General features: G+C 40.2%; 1 protein-coding gene across 1 annotated transcript in view; it reads left to right on the top strand.

The window, feature by feature from the left end:
- LOC105103188 (uncharacterized) overlaps positions 1-21,624 on the top strand; it is a gene marked incomplete at its 5' end in the record, with an annotated part of 151,292 nt that overhangs the window by 91,910 nt on the left and 37,758 nt on the right. The window contains 2 exons of the mRNA XM_064476621.1: positions 4,347-4,429; positions 9,786-9,889. Coding sequence (XP_064332691.1) covers positions 4,347-4,429; positions 9,786-9,889 — 187 coding nt within the window. The remainder of the gene's footprint in view (positions 1-4,346; positions 4,430-9,785; positions 9,890-21,624) is intronic.

The raw sequence follows: 21,624 nt of genomic DNA, 5'->3' as shown, positions 1-21,624 counted from the left end.
CCGCAGTTAAGACTAATAAGGCTTTGCTAAGTAGTTACTGTGGACCTGAGAGGAGCACAGAGATCACTAGAGTTGAATCAGAGATACCATTCAAGTCGGGAGAGTCACGTCACGTTCATAGCTCATTTTCAATTTGACAGTAAATTGAGATGCCAAAAGTCCGTATATTAGGAATAAAGACCATGCTCTAGAGTGGCTTACTCTAAGCCTGTCGGAAGAAAGCCTGAAAGTAGCTCTGACAAGAGTGGCAGAGGAATTAGAGTCCTGAGGTTGAATTCTGATAAGTTAGAGTGGCTGGGAAACTTAGTTTTTCACGGAAATGCTATAACAAAAGTAAATTTAAGCCTACACAAGTTTAATAGGATTAGCCAGTAATTTCACTCTTTTTACTAGGGGAAAAATATCAACACCTTTCCAAGGAAGAAGGTAACAGAATCCAGAGTCTTCCACATTGTCCAGTGTATAATCTATAACTGCTAGAAATGCAAAGAAATAGGAGAATAGAAACCTTAGACCAGAAAAAAGTGAATAAAAATAACTGACATTACTCACATATTAAATTTAGCAGGAAAAGCCATTAGAAATATGTTCATGAATTTTTTAAAAAATCACTTTCAAATAATTAAAGGAAAATATGATCAGAATGAATTGTCATGGCATCTCAGCAGAGACATGGATATTATAAAAAAAATGACCAAATGGAAGGTATAGGACTAAAAATATAAAAGAATTAAAAGAAATTAACTAATTGGAAACACAGAAAAGAAAAAGCTGGAAGAAAAATGAAGAGAGACTCAGACACTCGAGGGCTCATGTCACATAGTTTTACACACGTGGAATGGGAGACTTAGGTAAGGAAAAGAGGGTAATAAAATGGAAGAAAATATGTATTAAGAGAGTAATGATTGGAAATTTCCCAAATTTGATAGAATATATCGAATTACAGGTTGAATACCCTCAGTGAGTTCCCAAAGAATAAATACAAGGGAAGCTACACTTGACAATATCATAGTCAAACTGCTGAACATCAAAGTTAAAGTGAAAATTTTGAAAGTAGACAGAAAAACAAAAACCACATTGTATACAGGGGAACAATGATCTGAAAAATGGTCGACATGATCAGAAACAATGGAGACCAGAAGTTAATGTAATGACATACTTAAAATGCTGGAAAAAAATGTCAATTGAGAAATCTGCATCTAGCAAAAATTAAGATTGATATAAAGACATTTCAGATGAAGGAAAGCTAAAATAATTTTTCTTCAACAGACTGGCATTATTAAAAAGAAAACTTAGAGAATATTCATTCAGCTAAAGGAAAATGATTAAAATGATCTACAAAGGAGAATGGAGGAGTACTAGCCAGATGACAAATACATAGGTGAATGTTACAGACTTATTTTCCAATCATTTTCTTAAAATATTATTTACTGTTTAAGAAAAATAAAATGGTATGTAAGGTGAGATTATAAAGCATGTACTGATAAAAGACATGATAATAGTTCAAAGGATGAGGGGGTAGGAACTGGAATTATACGGTGGTAAGGTTATTACATTTGTGAAGTCAGAAATGTGAAATGGATATGTGAACAGTCAGGTGTGAGGTGTACAATTCTATAATATTGACTCTAAATAGACATGGATAATTTTAGAATGAATGCTGTTAGCCTTAGAGCAACCAGTAAAACACCCTGAAAGACTGAGAAATAATAGAACACAGTAGAGGAAAGAATAGAAAAAAATAGAGTAATAAGATGGAACACCAAAAGCATAAGTGAGTAACCCAAAAGAAGGCAGGCAAGGCAGAACAAAATGGACAAAGCAAAAATGAAGAAAACAACAGCAAAAACCAAAACGGGCAAAGCAAAGTGAACAGCAAGATGATAGACAGAACCATATAAATAAATGTATGAAATGTTCAAGACTAAGTAATTAAATTACAAAGCAGGGATTGTAAAACTAGATGAAAAACAGGACTCGAGAATAGGGGGGTATACTGCTCAGTGGTGGAGCGCATACTTAGCACACATGAGGTCCTGGTTCAATCCCCAGTACCTCCATTTAAAAAATTAATAAGCCTAACCACCCCCCCCCAAAAAAAAAGCTTAAAAAAATAAATAAAATTTAAAAAAAAGAATGCTGCCTTTATGAACTGAAGACAGAAATCAGTTGAAAGTGAAAGAGTGGGAAAGTATATGACATGGAAACTCTACACGTAAGAAAGCTGGTGGGCCGCATTCATATCCGGTGTTAGAAATCTGCCAGTGGACTTCGAGACAACCTACGACATGAAAAGCATAAATGCTCAGCAAATAAAGAACTATTCAAATTCATTAGAATTATAGGACTGCAAGTTAAAATAACAATAGAATGTTATTATTTTGTCTACCAAGTTGGCAAAAGGGAGAAATATGGTTAAGAGTCAGCTTTGGCAAGTATGTGGATAATGGATAATTTTATATGCGGCTGGTTGCAGTTTGAATTTTGATAGTTCTTTTTGTGAATCCTAAGTGTTTGATTTGGTGTTCCTAATCTTAGATACTCATGTTGTGAAAGGAAGTAGAGAAGAACATCAAGATTTTTATGAAATTTGTTCATTATAATACAAATATCCAACTAAAGGGGGCTGGTTAAATAAAACCATGTAATGTACCACTGTGCAGTGACTGAACATTATACTCTGAAGAAAATTTAATAACTAGTAAGAAACATCATATGTTAATTCTAAAAAGGATGTAAATTCCATATATTGTATGATCATAATTTGATAAAAAGTATATATACACTTACATAGGTATAATAATTCTGACATATGTATGTAATTCTATGAAATGTGTATTAATAATTAACTGTTACATATGTAATTACTATACATAGATACATTTTTAAATAAGAAGATAGGTTTTAGATCAAAAACATTTTACATGAGATCGAAGAAAATGTTAAAAACTTAGGAGTCTGTCTGCTCACAGATACAGATAACAAACTAATGGTTACCAGTGGAGGTGGGGGGCAACAATGGAGCAGGGGAGTGGGAGGTACAGACTATTGGGTGTAAGATAGGCTCACGGATGCATTGTACTACATGGAGAATATAGCCAAAATTTTGGTCAAATCTAGAAAAAAACAAAAACAAAAACAAATTTTAGGAGCCTATCCTTTTCATGGGGACTTAGTTACCTGACATGTACGGCATTACTACATTTTAATTTTACACTATGGAAAGCTCATTTTAAAATGTCCACAAGGGCAGTTCCAAAGGGCTGGGGATGGAAGGATTGAGTCCCTGGAAGGAGAGAAAAGGACAGGCAGCAAGGCTGTGGCTGCTCATGGTATAGGGTACGCGTGTGCTTAGAAGATAAAATCGGGGGCCAACCTCCTCATCAGACCTGTGGCTCTGCCAGGGTACTCTGAGCTCCGACAGCTTCTGGGCCAGGGTATTTGTCACAAGACAGAGATAGTCCTTATTGGCATATGGATTCATCAAGTGAGAGGTCAAGCCAGTGGATCGAGAGGCGTAAAGCTAAAGCAATACCTGCTTGTGTAATGTCTTTGCTTGTTTATAATTTACGAAACATTTGTTGAGAAGATATTCTACCTGAAGCACTGCTAGACCCAGCAGGAGAAACAAAGATGAACAAGACACATCGTCTGCAAAGAGTTTTTGGTCTAGAGCAGTAGTTCTCAACTGGGGACGTTTTGCCCCCCAAGGGACATTTGGCAATGTCTGCAGACATTTTTAATTGTCTCCACCTGGGTGGGGTGGGGAGGGGAGGTAGACAGTGGTACTAGCATTTAGTAGGTAGGGGGCCAGGGACACTGATGAACATCCTACAAAACAGAGGACAGCCCTCACCGCAAAGAATTGTGCAGTCCCAAGCGTGGGTGCTGAGGTTGAGAAACCTTGGGAAGCAAGTCATGCAAATTATGATAAAGGCAGCTCAGGTGGGAAGTGCTGGGTGTAGGTGGATACAGGACTCACTCCTCTCCAGGTTTTATATTGGAACACTGGCGTGAGGCGCAAAGGAGTTTCTTTGAAAACCTGATTGCAGAAACAGAGCTGGTGAGAATCCAACCCGGATGTGGATAGGGAAGCGGATCAGTGCAGCTGCTGCTTGTAAACTGCATCCCTGTGGGGTGGCCAGTGGTAGAGCTCTACTTGAAGTTCATGCATCGACTGAATTAAAACTGGGGGCAGAGGACAACGGAGAGCCTCCAGAGAACTCTTTCTTTTACCGCCATTTGTCAGGCTTTATACAAACGCTTAGATTTCAGTAGTGTAAGCTTCCATATCCTCTGGAGTAAAATTCTGTAATATTTTTTCCACCTTTTGTTTTTAACCCTAGGAAGCGGTTCTAATAAAATTGGTCCCTGCCCTGCTGACTGTGATCTCAGTCTCTCAAAAGAAGACCGTGGATTACACAATAAGGTGAGATGAAGGCTGTAGAAGTTGGCTTTGATCATGGAAATGGCAGCCCTGATTATTAACTATTTCTTAAAATGTATTTCCAGGTAGAAAGTAATTTGGTCTTCAAATCAAGTTGTGAAGGGCAGGACATGCTCAAGCAGCTAATATTTGTGAAATCAGCAATGCTAATAATTTTTTATTACATCTGAATCAGACTTCTTTTAGCTGTTGAACACTTTAGTTAAATTAATTGGTCTACAAGACTCTTCCCAGCTTGGGCAATGCTCAACTGCACTATGTCTGATTTGGCATGATCAAGGCTTCTGTGAAGCCTGTCCAGAAACTGTCTTGATAAATTTATATAAATTGCACAGCCTGGGCTTCCAAGCATTTGGTTAAATTAATTTTGCTGGTATTACTGGATCCTGTTTCTCGATATTTAATCATTTCCAAAATCTGTTATCTACCTCCACCAAGTGACTTCGAGTTTTAAGTTTTAATTCAGAAGATTTAGCCTGGCGAGAAAATTGAAGTAAAAGGATTTCTCTCCCAACCGTGCCCTTTCCCACACAAATTATCCGAATCATTATCTTTATTCTCCACTGTGCTAAGTAAATACAGGTCTTTAGAGCCAACTTTCATGCCATTCTCTCAAAGACTGATTTTAAAGTAAACCTTGGTTTCATCTTTAAATAGTGGACTGCCATCTAATCAGACAAATGGGTTTTTAATGGCCAGATGACCACTTACAGCATCTACAATTGTGGTTGTTTCTATATTGCAGAAGAAGAAAGCTTAGGACTCAGACGTTTAGTGAAATTTGTAACAGTGGAGCATTTACTGAGGGCTAGGAAATTACTAGATGCCAGAGAATGTTCCCAGGTTCTCCACATCACATGCCTGTCTTATTCTCACGACAGACTAGTGGGCTAGATCCTGCTCTTGACATAATTGTCCCTGTTTAGCAGGTAAGAAAAATCAGGCATGAGAGAGGGAGCAACTTAGTTAAAATAATATTGTGAACAAGTTTATAGTTTATAGCTGGGCTTTGAACCCAGACTGCCTGCGTCTAGAATCCATTATTTGTATCCATCATGAAATAATACTTCAAAAAGTTGTTTATTTCTGAGTTTAACATCTTCAGTTCAGGAGTTTCCTTTCTCACTGCATTTTTAATGTTACACTCCGAAAATTGTGAGCCAGTTGTTTGGGGGAGTAAGCTCTTCCTGGGGGGTCGGGCACGTTGGGAAGGTGTCTTCACTCTGAGCTGCTTTGGGACGTAGCTTTGTGCCTGCTCGTAGTACCTCTCAGTAGCATCAGTGTCGAGGGAAGAGAGAGCCAGAAATACACCCGAGTTGTGAGTGACTGAGTGGGCAAGGGTGGTTATACCACCTACTAAATCTAAATCTGCAGCGCTACTCCAATTTAAATTTGTTCCTTTTTTTTTTTTCCCCCCTCATCTCCTGGTATTAAGAATTAATTTGGACCTTCAACTGATATTAAAAACTCTAACCCAGGTAATTCATAGGAAAATTGAAGTTAATGTTGAACTTCACTTGTGAAGCATTCATTTCTCAAATGACACACAGCCACTCGAAAAAAAAATCAAAATGTTTGGTTCCAGGTGGTCAGAAATGCTATTTGTCATCAGAGGGCAGAAGCAGAAGCCAGAGGAATTAGTTACTCAAAGGATCTCTCTGGGTAAATCCTGAACAGCCCAGCCAGGAAGGAGTACCTGGTTTCTCCCTGGGTACTGCTAACAGAGAGCCGGTCCTGAAAAATTCGCTGGTATACACAGCAGAAATGAATTAAAGCAAGAGGAAACAGTATTCTTGCTGGATGGTCTCAGGATTTAGGCTGGATTTAATTTGGAGCTGCGGGTTTTTTTTTTTAAGATGATAATAACAACACTGATGGAATTGAACATGATGTCATATTTATTTGCTTTGATACTTCAGATGCACCTGGTGTTTGTTGTCGTTATCAGTGACTTGCAATTGTGTGATCTTATTAACACAAGCCTCTTAGCACTGTGCGTCCACCCCACACCTTCCTCCCCTGCCGTCTTAAAACATGGTGCTGCTCACTGCTGATCTTCCCAGGGCAGTTCAAAAGCATCTGTAATCCTCAGGATTCAGCTCTTTATTCACTATTTCCTCTTCCTAAGGCTCTCTCTTTTGATGAAACAATCCCCTTGCCCTTCATCTGGCCAGATGCGCCGATGAACAGAGCTCCCCAGAGATCTGCACAAAGACCCTGCAGGGCGTTTGGGGAAAGACAGTGCTGCTGAGCGGAACTGCGTCGTGCTAGCACCACGATGCTTTTCCGCTGCACGGGTGCCACTGCCCTGTGTGCCGCACTCTTTCCCCTCACTGGTCCCCATCGTCATCACCTGTCCTCATCAACCAAATGGTCCGTGGAAGGAATTACTGCTAAGGGGCAGAAAACCTCTGAACAACAAGGCACAGACCCTGGGCTTTGCTTCCTATCAGATAACACAATTAAGTGGGCCTTTCATTTCATGAGCTGGACAACTTTGAGACTATTTAATAGATGTTTTCTTCCTATAGCATTTTCCACTTAGCACCTTCATAGACATGCTGCACTAAATGCCGGAGAAAGGAATGTGAAATGTTCCATTGATCACCTATGCTATGTGTTGCACTGGGTCAGATGCTACTTAAAGCCTTAATTTTCTAAAGCATGTTAAGTTCTTTCCTTTCCATTCCCAGAAAGAATTTTATCGTGATTATATCAGTTTGTCTTCATAAAAATCCTACGATGTATACAAGACAAATATCATCTCCATTTTTCAGGTTAAAAAACTCAAATTCATGGACTTTAAGTAATCTAAGGTTCCCAAGTGGTGAGAAGACTTGAATGAAAGTCTTCTGACCATCACTTATTGGCTCTCTTGACTACAACACAATACATTTTAGTTTTTCAAAATCCTTTAAAACACTTCTTGGCTCTCATTTTGTGTTGTGTTTGAAAGAGTGCTTGCAAAACAATCTAGCTCATGAACTTGAAAACCGTATTCTAAATTTTAGCAATTGATATTTAATTGATATTAATTGATATTTAATTGATACTATGTGAAACGTGCCATTCCAGAACGGATCTGCACCACCAATTTCTCTTTTAAAGTGTAGGTATTCATCTTTCTAAAGACAAAGCTGTTGGAAGAAACCTTTTTTTTTAGTGGCTTCAGGGACTTTGAGTCGTAATGGGCCAGGGGATCTATTTTCTGTCTTTTAAATATTGATGCTATCCTATTTAAAGCATTATTTCTTAGGAATGGAGTCAGGATAAGAATTTGTGCTTGGTGGACTGTTCATAGACTGTCAGAGTGTCCTCATGTGCGCGGGCTCGCACACCTGCTACTCTCCTGGGGAGTCTGCTCTACGTATTTACCTCTTTTTTGGATTTAACACTCTTATTTCTTGAGTTTTGTGTTTCTTTAGAGGTGAACAAGTGTCTGTGACGATGTCTCCCAAAACACCCATGTAAGGGAATTTTTAGCACATTAACTTAAATATTCTTTAAAGGAAATCCAAAGGTTCAGAAAATGTTTGCCAGTTTTAGAATTTACAGGTGCTTTTCTTTACGACTTAGCAACTGGAGGTAGTGCTTGCTATTGTGATATAAGAACTTCATGACATGACCTCTAGTAACTCATTCTTGGGTATTACGCACTTGTTACCGTGCTAGGAGTTGTGAAAGACACAAAGGAGCATGCTACCTACCACTTTCGCCGTGAGTTTAGTTGGACGGTCTAGGAAGACTCAAACAGACGAACCGAATAGAAAGCGACTTAATCCATTCTGCCATGAGCACCTATATTGTAACAGATCAGGAGCTTTGAGGGGTAAACCAAATCTTTGGCATAATCCTTGGTAGCAATTTCAACTTTCTATTTAGTAAGACTGAATAAAGTAGCTAAGCATCTCATGAAGAAATGCCATCAAATTTAAAATTTAGATAGCTACAAAAGCACATTTTCAGCAGTCTGGCAAAGTGTGCGAATCAAATATATTTAGTTAGGACAATTCAGAGCTCTCATACATTTAAAAGAATTTTGACACTCTTTAATTTACCAAGAAATGGAGTAATTAAATTACCAATACTAGATAAACTGATTAAAAATACCTTTGCTGGTACAGGAGCTGTAGAGGCTGAGAAAGCTAAAAAGGACCCCAACAAAAAGGCACCTTCAATTGCTCTTGTAACTGAATTTTGTTCTTAAGGTAATCAGATCGATCAGTTTCACAGTAAGAGAAGTGAGCCTTGTAGAGACTGGATGTCACGTCGCCTTCACCTAAGTTTCACTTCAGAGTTTTCCTGGTTACTGGCGTCTGTGCATCCAAAACAGCAGTTCTGCAGTTGCAGAATATTTCAGCTACAGAGCTGGGCTGAGCTTGTACGAACCGATATCAAGGAATTTTGAGTAACTGTCCTCTTACAAATGAAGATTAAAAACATTTGAGAAGAGACCAAGGCAAAGGAAAGAAGGATGTTAACACAGCTATCTTATTATAAGTGCAAGTCATGTCTAATTTTCTTCTTCTGTCGACTAGTGATTTCCAGATATCTTTTTGTCAGCAGCATTTTATCACAAAATCGTATGGGAGAGCTCACTATATAAACAGGTAAAGGTTGGACTGTTTCGGTGGAAGAGGGAAGAAGAGTCTGGCTAGGTTAGCCGCTCCCTCTCTCCCCGCTCCTCACCCACAGCGGGACTCCCAAGAATCCTTGCTTGAGTTGGAGGGCTCAGTTTCTCCAATGGGACCATCTATTTTCTAGATCCATCATCACAGGTCACGCAATTCTCTCAAGTTCTCATAAATCAGCTTCCTAGACATTGTATGGTCCTGAGTTTAAATGTGTGTTGTTGAGAGTCACAGATTGTGGAACTCAGGAGTTACTGGTGACAATGCTAGAATGAAACCGTGCTGGAAGACAACACTGAAACAGAGAGTAGAGGTGGAAGAGGAGTCCTTGGCTCCTGTGTTCCTGAAATGCAGATGCCGCTTTGCCTTCAAGCTGCATTTTCTCTACTTGCATCCAGTAGTCCTGATTTAATACGAAAACCGTAACCATGGTTATGTTTTTGTTGTTGTTTTCATCCTAACAACATTTAAAGAATCTGTTCCACGTGAAGTAATACAAAAGTGAACGTGACATATTCTGCCAACATAGACGTGAGAATCTGGAGTGTAAAGCAGGAATTGCAATGCAAAACCATGGCCAACTCACTATGCTTCCGTGTGACCAATGATACTATAAGTCATTCCGGGGGAAATGCCACTGAAATTAGGTAAACTTTCTCTCTGCTATCTGCTAAAATACTTTTTTCATTTATTTTAATTCACTTCATTCTGTGAAGGAAACATCAATTGCTTGGCGAACTGGAGAAACTGAAGATTATTCACAGGATACATCTTACTTGGAAGAACTGGAGGAACACAGGGTTTCAGTTTGGTGAGTAATGGTACCCTGTCTTTCTATTTAAAAATTTTAATTCATAGAATTCAACAAGTCTTTACTCATTCTATTCTTTGATTATTTATTATTCAACAAATATTGATTGCATGTTTATTCCAGGCTATATGATTTGTGCCCTGATTTGGGAAAGCTCAAACTCCAAGAAATTATATGTATGTTTAAAAACATTGGTGTGATATGATAATACTGTTTTTTTAAAGAATGCACAGAGTGCTACATATACTCCTGGGGAAGACGTTGGCCGAATTTGCTTAAGAATGGGGAAGGATTTTCAGAAAATCTTGGGGAGGAGACTTCAGCGGAAAAATTTGTGTGTGGGCAGTGTCCACAGATGGAAGTGGGAGCATGGCAGGGGTTCATACATGCTGCAAACCTTAGTTCTCTTAAGATCTAAGCAGATCATAGTCACTGCTCTCTCTACCTGGAGGTGTGTATGCAGGTGTACCTATCTGTGCAAGCAGAGTGAGCAATGGAACTTCTCAGAGGTCATGATCCCAGGATTTTGCAGTGGTGGGACTCATCAAGGGTGAGGGAAGGGACGACAGTGAGTGGCAGTGTGACACACGGAGTAACTTAGGAAGGAGGAGGGGATGGAGCAGCTCAGCGAAGTTCGTCGTCACCAGGCTGGGCTCCTTCTGTGTTTTGGTGGTCTGTTGCTGCGTGATGCATCCTGGAAGGCTTCGTGGCTTGAAACAACCTCTGTCTCATTTGCGCACGATTCTGTGAGTTAGGAGTTTAGGCAGGATGCACCATGGAAAGCTCATCTGTGCTCCATGTCTCAGGCTTCAGCTGAGGCAGCTCCAATACCTGGGGTCTGACTCAGACACTTTAATTGGGACCACATGTCAGAAGCCTCAGTTCCCACTCTCAGCTGAAATTCTCGTTTTTCCGCGTGTCCCTCTCTCCACTGTTGCCTGAGCTTCCTCTCGGTTTATTGCCTGGCTTGCAAGTAGCATCTTTCCAAGCAGAGACGGTGGGAACTGCAGATCTCTTAAGGTCAAGCTTTTCAAGCGTTACAGTGACTCCCACCATACTCTATCGGTCAAAACAAGTCACAGGGCCAGACAGAAGAGGGACAGCCTTCACCTCTTGGTGCAAGATTAGGAAGGTGACATTGCCAAAAAGAGTGCTGGGATGGAAGATACTACGTGGCCATCTTTGGAAATATAACCTATCACCTTCTTCATTCATTTCTGTGTGCACAGCCTAGGGTTCAACAAATACTTGTTGAACAAGACAAACAAATTAAAAGCAATAAAAGAGTGTAGGTTTTGTGGCTAGACCTGAGTATGAATTCTTGTCTTGCTGCTGCCCTGTACCCTTGAACCATTTGATTAAATTCTCTGAGGCTGTTTTCTCTTGTATCAAACTGGAATAACAATACCTGTATTGTGGGGCTTTATGCTTATTGTGAAAACTGAGAGGTAAGGTATATAAGATAGCCAGTACAGCCACTGGGATGTGTACATTTTCAATAAAGGCAGCTGATATTATTAACGTTAATAATAACAAATTTTAAAGAAAACATCTTTTCCAAAGGTTGGAATGGAGGGCGTCGGTCACCCGAGGAAAGTTTCTCACTTTGCACATCAGTTTTCCTTTCTGGTCTTCCAACACACCAAGGTCTTTCTCACATCAGGGCCTCCACACTTGATGCTTCCTTTGCCTGGAATGTTTTCTCAGATCTGAGTAAGGTGGAACGCTTTATGTATTGCAGGTCTTAGCATCGACTTTACCTCCCCAGGGAAGCCCTTCCCAACTGTCCTACGTAGAGTAGTGCCCACCCCCTCTCTGGTTATTTATTCTCTCATCATCTTGTTTGTTTCCTTTAAAGCACCTACCACAATTTAAGTTAATCTTTAATATTTATGTTCATTTCTTTTATTTGCACGTTTCTGCTTCCTCTCACGAAAAAGGAACTATAGGCAGGCAGAAACCCCTCTTGCTTGTCACTCCTGGGTCTCCCGGCCCTAGTTCTAAAATGCCTGATTTTTAATAGGCAAACAGCAAATATTTATTGGATAAATGAACAAAAGGATGAATGAGTGATCAGTCAACTTGTCTGTCTCTCTCCCAACTCCCTTGGCTGTCATACCCATTTATTTACTTCCAATGTCTTCCTTCTCTTGAAATTGCTAGCGTTTTTTTTTTTTTTTTAAAGTAATATGAGATAATTAACCACTATAAATGTTTCTTTGTAAACCAGGGTTGAGGATATGGGGGCTGCTGAGACCTCTATAAAGTTGTGTTTTAAATGGTCTGAGATACAATCTGAACAATTTCCTTGATGTTTTATTAGAGCTGGTAAATCATTTATTGGGGTAGCCTTTACCTAAATCCTCTCCAAATCCCCATAAAATGCATTTAACACAGAATACTGTACTACCCAGCTTCAAAGTTATATATGACATCGTCTGGGAAGTATTTGGTCCCGTGCAGTGAGTTTAAGTGTATGTATTTTCTTTCTCTCTCTGATATGGTCTATTTCTTCCTCGTCCCCTCCCCCTACCATGCCTCATCTGAACATGCTGATGTTGGTAAATTTGGTGATTATTATAGCTTCAGTAAATCACAGCTTCCTTTTTTTTTTTTTTTTTATGTACAGGACCTTTAGCTAGTCAAGCACAAGTTTCTCTTGTTTACTGCCAGTCTTTTTTTTTTTAAAGATTCCAAAATATAATTTTAAGACTGTTACATTTCCTCAACCAGAAAGCTACTCAACAAAGTTGCCTCTGAGTGTCTTGAAGAGAACAGCATTCCAGCCCATCTCACCCCAGGGGCCTGCTGCCAGCAGCGCCAGGTGATCATACGTGGAGGTCCTCTGGGCTGCGCCTGGTGGGGTTTGCATCACAGCCATCTTTCCTGGGCCTCCAGGCCTGCACTTGCAGGGTGTTTTCCATTTTCTCTTTGGGAGAGATGCTCGTATGAAAGGATGACTGTCTTCTGCTCATATTTTAGATAACATGAGATAGTCAGGATACCCCCCGATACTTTTGTAATAGATGGTTTATTTCCATCACGATCCCGATTATTGGTGACTGGCTCTGTCTGTTATCTGCCCCCGTTACACCCTGCACACCTTCTCTGTGCCACTCAGCACACGGTGACTACGTGTTCAGTACCCTCCCCAGCATTAGACTGGAAGTTGAATAAGTTTCACAGGGGTAGGGACTGTCTGTTGTTTTCTTCCTGGCCTCCTCACAGTGATTTATAAATTGCAAGCACTTAATAAATATTTATTGAATTAATACATGAAAAATAAGGCTGAAATAAGAATACTGGTATTTCCAGAAGGAAGCCCTGGAGAGGAGACCAATGGGACAAATCAACTTTAGATGTTCTGGGCCAGTTCGTCTGTGGTAACTACTGTTCCTATCCGTGGAGCATCTTTCTTCCCCAAGAGTTCCTTCACTCGCCCTCTTTTCTGATTGCAGACCCCTCCCCACACTCATACACATACTTACATACCCCAGGAGGTTAGGCTGTGATGGGTGTGATGCTCCTATGGCTACGATTCAGGGGTGGGCACACGATCTGAACCAGGCCACCTGAGCTCTTTCGCAGAATTGTCTATTGTTACTTGGCAATAGAAGTTCCTTCTCCTCTCTCATGTTTCGAGCTGAAATGATTCAAGTGTGATCTTCCTTGTGGCCATGGCCAGTTTATCATCCCTACTCCCTCTACCACCTCTTGTTAATATTTGGCATTTATAACCAATTTAAAACCAGTAAGTGTAGGAGTCTAACTGTTGCTTGGTGGGTGATACATATTCTGTTCTTTACAAAGGAAAACTAATACAGGTGCGTCCTAGAGATGACCTCACAGCCCCATCAGCAATGAGCCTCTGTGGATACAACTGTGTACATACCTAAGAACACGTATTTTAGGTCAAAAAATATATTGTCCACTGGGAAGCTTTTATTTATTTTCCTATGAGGGGAAAGACGTCAGTGAGAAAGTTTACAATGTCCATTCAGTTAATTACATAAATGAGCACTCATTTTCCTGCGTAAGCAGAGTCACAGAGTCTCATTGCCTGTGAACTCAACTGGGTTCCCTGCTTCCTAATGCAGTCCCCTAATCTTTGCACAGTGATTTCTCCAATCGAGTAAGCCAGATTATGGGTTAAGTTCCTCCGGAAGTGATGCTAATGACTGCTTCAGGGCGAGAGATACCACTCCGATAGTTTCAAGAAGTTAGCGTCGTTTTCAGAGCTATCTACCTCCCAACTGGGGAGAGGGTTCCATGACCAGACAATCTTAAAATGTTTCCATTAACATTCAGATATGACTAGGTGGGTAAGCCACCAGAGAACCACACACTTTTAGAGCAGGAAGGGAGCCTGGGGATTATTTAGTTCAGCCCTGTTGGTTTATACCAGTATAAAACTGAGACCTGTAGAAGTTAAGTGCCTTGCCTTAGGTCAAACAGCTAATAAGTAATGGAAATGGGGCTAGAACCCACTTCCTTTCAATCTCAATCCAGTCCCAGTTATAAAAAAAATATAAATTCTTCCTCAAGCGCTGCTGGTCATTTTATAGTTTCCTGTCTCTATCAATTGCAAGCTGCTTTGATATTTATTAATACATTGATGAGAAAGTGTTGATTCTTAGGAAAATGCATGTAATGGATTAATGTAAATTTCCTCCTGCCACAGGGGTGAGTAGTGGGCAGATGCCAAGATGTTTGCAAGACGCACACGTTGCTGGCCACACAGAGTGAGATCTTTTTTGCGTTCTCAGCCAGTGATTTATGTGGCTGACCTAAATCTGTTGCTTAGGGAAGGTACGAGTTAACTATAAACATCACAACAGGAAAGTTATTCTTTAATAAAATTGATACCCTTTCCTTTTTATAACACACATGTGATTTGACATTGAAATAAAATGCAGATGCTGCTTTGATTGGCGTATTCCCTGTTGCGCTTTTCCAAAACACCTTCACATATGGCCTGCCTCATTCCTGAGAAATGACTGGTTGTTTATGTCACACAAACAGAACAGATTGATTTTACAGTGAGTAAGGAGGATGATGAATTGTACGTTGGAGAGAAATCCTTGTCTCGGCAATCTAAACACTTGAAAATAAATGTTGCCTTTTGGAAAAAGCTCTCATGATCCACCCATGATCCCTTCATTCCATGCCCCCTTTCTAAGCTTAAATAGATATACACATACAATCTCAGCAAATAAAAGGGTAGTTACAATCACCTCAAAATATAATTTTCCTTTTCACCATTTAAATATATCCTGAGACTTAATGGTCAAAAAAATGGCAGAGTTGTCCCAAAGAACCAACCCCAAATATCAACTTCAGTACTGTATGTGCACTATGAACAGTGCAAAATGTTTTTCATCTTGGTAGGAGAGTAGTACTGTTTCTTTATTTGTCAAGTGATTTTTAAATATAAAATTGTTATACTTAGAAGCTTTCTTAAGTGGTCCCAAGTTTCATCCCTTCAGAATTGTTCTGTACAAGACAGTAAAAATAATGCTGTGTGCTCATTTTTCTGATAATAGGCTAACCACATTCACTTTTGCAGAATGTTAGTTTATAAATTCTTAACTCATTTCCACTCTTTTCTTTTTTCATTTGGTGTTCACAGTTGCCTTGTGTTGGGACATTATTTGCCCCATTTTACAGATTATATAATCAAAGTCCAGAGAGATTCAGTAGCTCATTTTCCAACACTCAACTGGCTCATCTTCTCCAGTCCTCTCTCCACCATAGCCTGTCACCTCCCTGGCTGGCCTCAGGTTCATAAATAGACTTTTGTGTGTGCATTTGGTGCACAAAGTAATGTTTGAAAATGCTACTGGCATATTGCACAGAGTTGAGTGGATGTGGGTGAAGGTCAGATGGCACGGAGGAGGGATGCTAACCAAGTCAGCTCTATAATGGGACATTAGAGCAAATCCCAAGAGACAGATCCCTGACAGTAATGCATCAACGATCCACATGCAATTAGGTGGTTATTGCCTGATGTTTCTCTCTTAGTAGGTGTGCATAAAGCATGACCATCGGGTCCTACTAAGAAGGAATACATCTTAGTGGCTAAGTATACAGGCTCTGGGGTATAAATTAGCTTTACAAATTACTAGTTGGGTTAACTTAGACAAGTTTCTCAAACTCTTTGTAGCTCAGTTTCTATTAAAGGAAAATTATCTGTAAAAGGGAGCTAGTAGAATCTACCTTATTTTAGTGAGCTCAAATTTGTATGTTAAAGAAAATGGAACAGTGTAAATCGTATCAGCACGTAGTAAGTGCTCAATCAATGTTAGCTATTATTACGGTGGAGGCTTTCCTTCTATTACCCTCCACAATGGTCTGCTTTCCAACATGTGTTTTAACTTAAAAACAATGCCCTGTTTGTTTTTGAGAAATAATCAAAATATAGTGTAGTAAATAAAAAACCTTCATCAGTACTATATGTCAACAATATCTCAATGAAACTGGAAGAAAAAAGTATAAAATCAAAAAGCTTGCATACAGTGCTCTATGTCAATTAGATCTTCATAAAACTGGGAGAAAAATGTATAAAGTAGAAAATAGAAGAAACTCCCCCACTAAATAAATAAGTAAATAAATACAGATCGCACTGGGAAAATGAGACATTAACGGCAGAAAAGAGATACCAGAGGAATAAATATATTGTGTTAGTTTTCTATCCCCGCATAGCAGACTAAACACACTTAGCAGCTAAAAATGATAGACTTTTTTTTAATCTCATGATTTCATTGGGTCGGGAGTCTGGGCCCAGATTAGTTGGCCCTCAGCCCAGGATCTTACAGGCTACAGTCAAGGAGCTGGCAGGGCAATGTTTTCATCTGGAGGCTTAACAGGGGAAGAATTCCCTTCAGCTTATTCAGGATCTTGCCGGGGTTTGCTTCCTGTCGCTGTGTGATGGACGCCCCGGCTTTTTGCTGCCTTTTCCTGGAGGTCAGCCACAGTTCTGTGCAGTGAGGGTTTCTTCTCCATGACTCTGAATTCATGAAGCCCACAAAGGGAGTCTGTCACCTCAGGGAGGTCCCCTGAAGCTTTTACCTGATTAAGTCAGGACCTCCCAGGAGGTGCAGGATTTGACTAGCTCAAAATCAGCTCTTTGAGATATAATTACCTCTGCAAAACCCCTTCACCTTTGTCATTGCCTATTGACTATAAGTGAGTCATTAGTCCCATCCACACACATCAGTCCCACATCACATCACCTTTAACCTCACTGGGTCTACATAAGTAAAATAACAGTGCAAATTTTCTGACCATTGATACCATGGGGCAGTTTAAAGCTTTGACCCTTGTGACTTCGCTTACTTATAAAAGCAGAGTTGTGTGTCGTGCTGGGCACTGTTGGCTGCACTCCAGCCGACATTCTTCTTCCCTGTCTTCCTAAGGAGGGACGCTGCCTCTGGTGACAGAACGTGGTGGACGCTTTCCCAGTCTGTTATGCACTGTGGGTGGTCGTGGGTCTGGTTCTGGCCAATGAAATGGAAGAGGATGGCAGCCTGGGCTTTTCTTCTTCAAAGGGAAGCAAGTAGGAAGGAAGCCCCTCTTAGCCACCCTCGTACCCCTTCCCACTCGGGCCACTGCCGTGTGGATGTGACACTGGAAGTGTCTACAGCTATTCTGCAGCCTGAGGAAGCAAATGGGAGACAGACCAACCCAGCACCCTGTTATGTTGAGCTACTGCTTATGACCTCCTCCTGCCTATCCCAGGGTTTATTTCACACGAGATAATTAAGTGCACTTATTGTTCGGTCCTCTTGGATGAACGTTCTGATGCTCATAGCTGAGAGCAGTCTTACTGAGACAATGAACCTGCACGAATGTAGTCGTGATGCACTGAGGAGCAGGTGTTCTTTTATTCGGTGTTTATCAAGTTTACATGGTGCCCTAGATTCTGGACACATAGTATTAAAATCTTTTCATATTGTCTGGGATCCACCAAAGCATAGTGTGTAACTAGTTGCTTTTTAGTTTAGTACAATTTGGAAAATGGGCACAGTATGGTGCAGGAGTGTCTTCTCCATGGATACCACCCTGATTCAGTTGGGGAGGTGGAGAATGAGGTGAGTAGAATTAATTTAGCCAACTGTCTGGAAACCTCATATGACATCAGTGATAAGATTTAAATATCCAGGCGCTTCAGATTATGAGTCAGTCCAAATTCAAGCTGCATGATTTAAATGATGAAAGGGCCAAGCTGGGCAGGAAGCAATGTAGGGATTTATTTGATGCAAAAACACAAATGACCGGGAAAACAGACAATGTTCTGTTGTAATAGTTTGCAAACAACATCAGGAAAACAATTGAATGGGTGTATTTTGAGCTTCAGGCATTGTAAATTCTTTCACTCTCATATACTTTATGCCTTCTTTAATAAACTGGAGAGTCTTGGGCCAGCTTCATCGGTGACGGTAGGTGGTCATTCATTTCACAATCCACTAATTTTCATGATTATTCAGTATTTTATGTTACCTAAACTGCTTTGGATTTTGTCTAATTCAAATTGTAATATGGCAATAGCTTATATGATTTCAGAATCATTAATTCAATTGGTGTTCTCAACGTTTGGGTGTTACACTCATCCCTCCAAAGACAAACAAGAATTTAAGGTTCTTAAATATGCTGATGGTATTTTAAAAAAAATTCTGTTAACTGATTATGTCCTGTTGAAAAGATGCAGAGTGTATAGAAAATTGGTAGGAAGGAAAACAATTGACTATCAGTTATAGTCTAATCTCTCCTTAAAGAGACAAGTGTATATTTACCTTAAATTTGTTTCCAGCTTAATAACTGAATTATTATATAACATGGAACAAATAATAATAATATTAATAATAATCAGGCTATTTAATATTTTAAGATCTTTTAGTTTTTTAGTATTGTTTTTTTATAACACTGTGCAGGGATTTTGCAGGAGTTATTGCAAGGACCTCTGGCACTCAGCTGCATCTCTCCAGCCCTCCTTTCTGCTATATTTCTCTTTACCTCAAAGTTCATGCTTATTGACAGCTTCTTGTTGAGTTGTCATAAAATCTAAGCTAATAGTTTAAAGGAAGGACCATTTACTGTATTTTAAGGCCCCCCGACTCATTTTGGACATTTTGACAGTTTAAAAGTTCTTAATAATATTGAGTTAAAATCCATGTCCCTATTTTTTAAATTATCAGTACCAGTTTGATTTGTTAAAATCCCAAGTCAAAAGCCAGTCTGTTTATTGCTCTATTTATTCATCTTTTTTCTTTCTCCCTTCCTTCCTTCCTTCCTTCCTTCCTTTCTTTCTTTCTTTCTTTCTTTCTTTCTTTCTTTCTTTCTTTCTTTCTTTCTTTCTTTCTTCCTTCCTTCCTTCCTTCCTTCCTTCCTTCCTTCCTTCCTTCCTTCCTTCCTTCTTTTCTTTCTTTCTTTCTTCCTTCCTCCCTTCCTTCTTCTCTTTCTTCCTTCCTTCCTTCCTTCCTTCCTTCCTTCCTTCTTTTCTTTCTTTCTTTCTTCCTTCCTCCCTTCCTTCTTCTCTTTCTTTCTTTCCTTCTATCTTTGCATTTATCTCAGAACTTAAAGATTTGTTAAATATCATTTAGGTTAGTTATCAGATTATCTCAATTTTAATACCCCTCACCCACTTCTTATTTAGTCGCCCCTGAGGTAATGAGGAACTTACCACTAATTAACAGGGCTCTACGTAGATGCTTGGCAAGAACTCCAGGTTGGGTTCAGACGTAGCTTCTACCCCGTAGGAGCCCAAAGAGCAAGCAGACCATACTATTTTCACTGAAGGACTGACAACACATGGTTTCGTTTACTGATGGATGTGGTAGACATGCCTTTGCTCCTAGACATCTAGTTCTGTCCTTCCAGGCACACAGAAGACTGCATTCTCTGGTCCCTTTGTAGGTGAGCAGATTCATTTGAACAATTTTGGCCAACTGGTTAGGAGCAGAATGGATGTGTGTCCCTCCCGGGCAGAGTGTTTAATGGCCAGTGTGAGACCTGCTCTTTCTCTCCCCTTCTTGGTGGTTGCGGAGGAGGCCTTGGGTAGAGATGGCCAGATGAACAGATCAGAACAGTTTGCACGGCAGAATTCTCATATGGAGTAGAGATCGGCTGTCCTGTAGCAAACTGCATGAATGAGGAATGCACTTTTGCTGTGTTAAGTCATTGAGATGTGGAGTTGCTAGCATCGCATAAGCTAGTCTACATTAGTTAATAGAGTGGTCAGCTCTAAAGGTCTGCATTCCCTAGAAATGTATAATTTCTCGAGAAACTGTCTGGAAGTAGCTCATGATAGGACTGATGTATGGGAGTGAGTCTCTTAGCTAGTGATGGGTGAGCTCAAACTGGTGTATCTTTACCTGGCATGTGATCTTATTTAATCCTCCAGGTATCAGGGTGAAGTTAATGTGGTATCCACATTACAGATGTGGAAGTGATATAATTTGCTGTGGAAGCACTATTAAATTGGGAAAAATCCCAAAGGTCTCAGAATGCATCATTCAGGAGTGTTCAAGGGTATGTTGCAATAAGAGGGAAATAGTGGATATATGTGATAGTCATATTCTTAATCAACTGTTACAATTATATAATATATAATTATCAACTGTTAGCCTCTCGACTTCCCACCCAACATATATTCTCAAAAGCCATCGCCCTCTTGTGTGTTTTGGAAAAACAGCCATCATTTCCCTTCTGTTCCTGAGTTGTCATCTATGGAGATACTTTCCCAAGACAGTCACGTTCCCATTGGAGCTTCCTGGCTCCTCCTGGGCTCCACTCACTCTGCAGCAGCCTGTGACCCCCAGCCCTCTGGGATCACCATCCTCCTAGGCTGAGCTGCTTCTGTGCTGGCTTCCGTGGATGAGTGGAGTGGGTCTGGCCACTCACCTCTTCTCTCTACTGGCCTTTCATCAATTTCCCATAATACAGTCCCCATAGTACAATCACAGAGGCTAACCAATATAAGTAATTCACTAAAATGTTGTGGTATCTGAAGAGAACACAATATAGGAGAATCAATTAAAATCTTAATGCTAAATACAAGTGCTCTCAAAGTTCAAGAGAACCCACCTGTAACTTAAACCATTTCCAGGATATTCCTACATGGATATTCCTCACTTCTAACCTTGACCTTGGTCATAAGGTCTGCCCTTCTTCCTCCTTTCCGAGAAAGTCTCCATCATCAGCCTTTACAATGTCCATTGCCACTCTCTGTTATGAAAACCCCACTCTCTACGTACAGGGTTTGGCCTCTGATCAGTCTCCTCTCTCCACTGGGCCAATCTGTAGGTGCCCACAGATGTCAGCGGGAAGTTTTTCAAAGATGGCATTGGTATTAATGGAATGAAACTACAGTCCGGGGCGGGTGTGCTTTGACCCTTCCCACTGCCCTCCTCTCCTCGGACTCTGTCAGCCTGAGATGCAACTTCCTTTCCTGTTGTTCCTGATATTTAGCCAGTAACTGTCTTATAAAACACACACAAATACATTACATGCACACATACACATTCATTGCAAAAACAACTCGAAATTCTCAGAAACATCTCCATCTATGTTCATATTAAGGAAAAGAAACATTTTCCTGCCTGGAGTATCATCTCCCCTTATTCCCCGCCCTCAGGGATGCTAGTGTGCAGCACTGGGCAAGGTGATAGCTGACCTAGAGGCAACTCTTCATCTTCTTCTTTTCAGTTTAGGTCCAGGACCTCCCAGTGCTCTAGAAT

This window comes from Camelus dromedarius, chromosome 19 (assembly GCF_036321535.1).
Source record: "Camelus dromedarius isolate mCamDro1 chromosome 19, mCamDro1.pat, whole genome shotgun sequence".
Lineage (NCBI taxonomy): Eukaryota > Metazoa > Chordata > Mammalia > Artiodactyla > Camelidae > Camelus > Camelus dromedarius.
The sequence above is the reverse complement of the archived record's forward strand: the minus strand, read 5'-3'. Positions and strand labels throughout refer to the sequence as shown.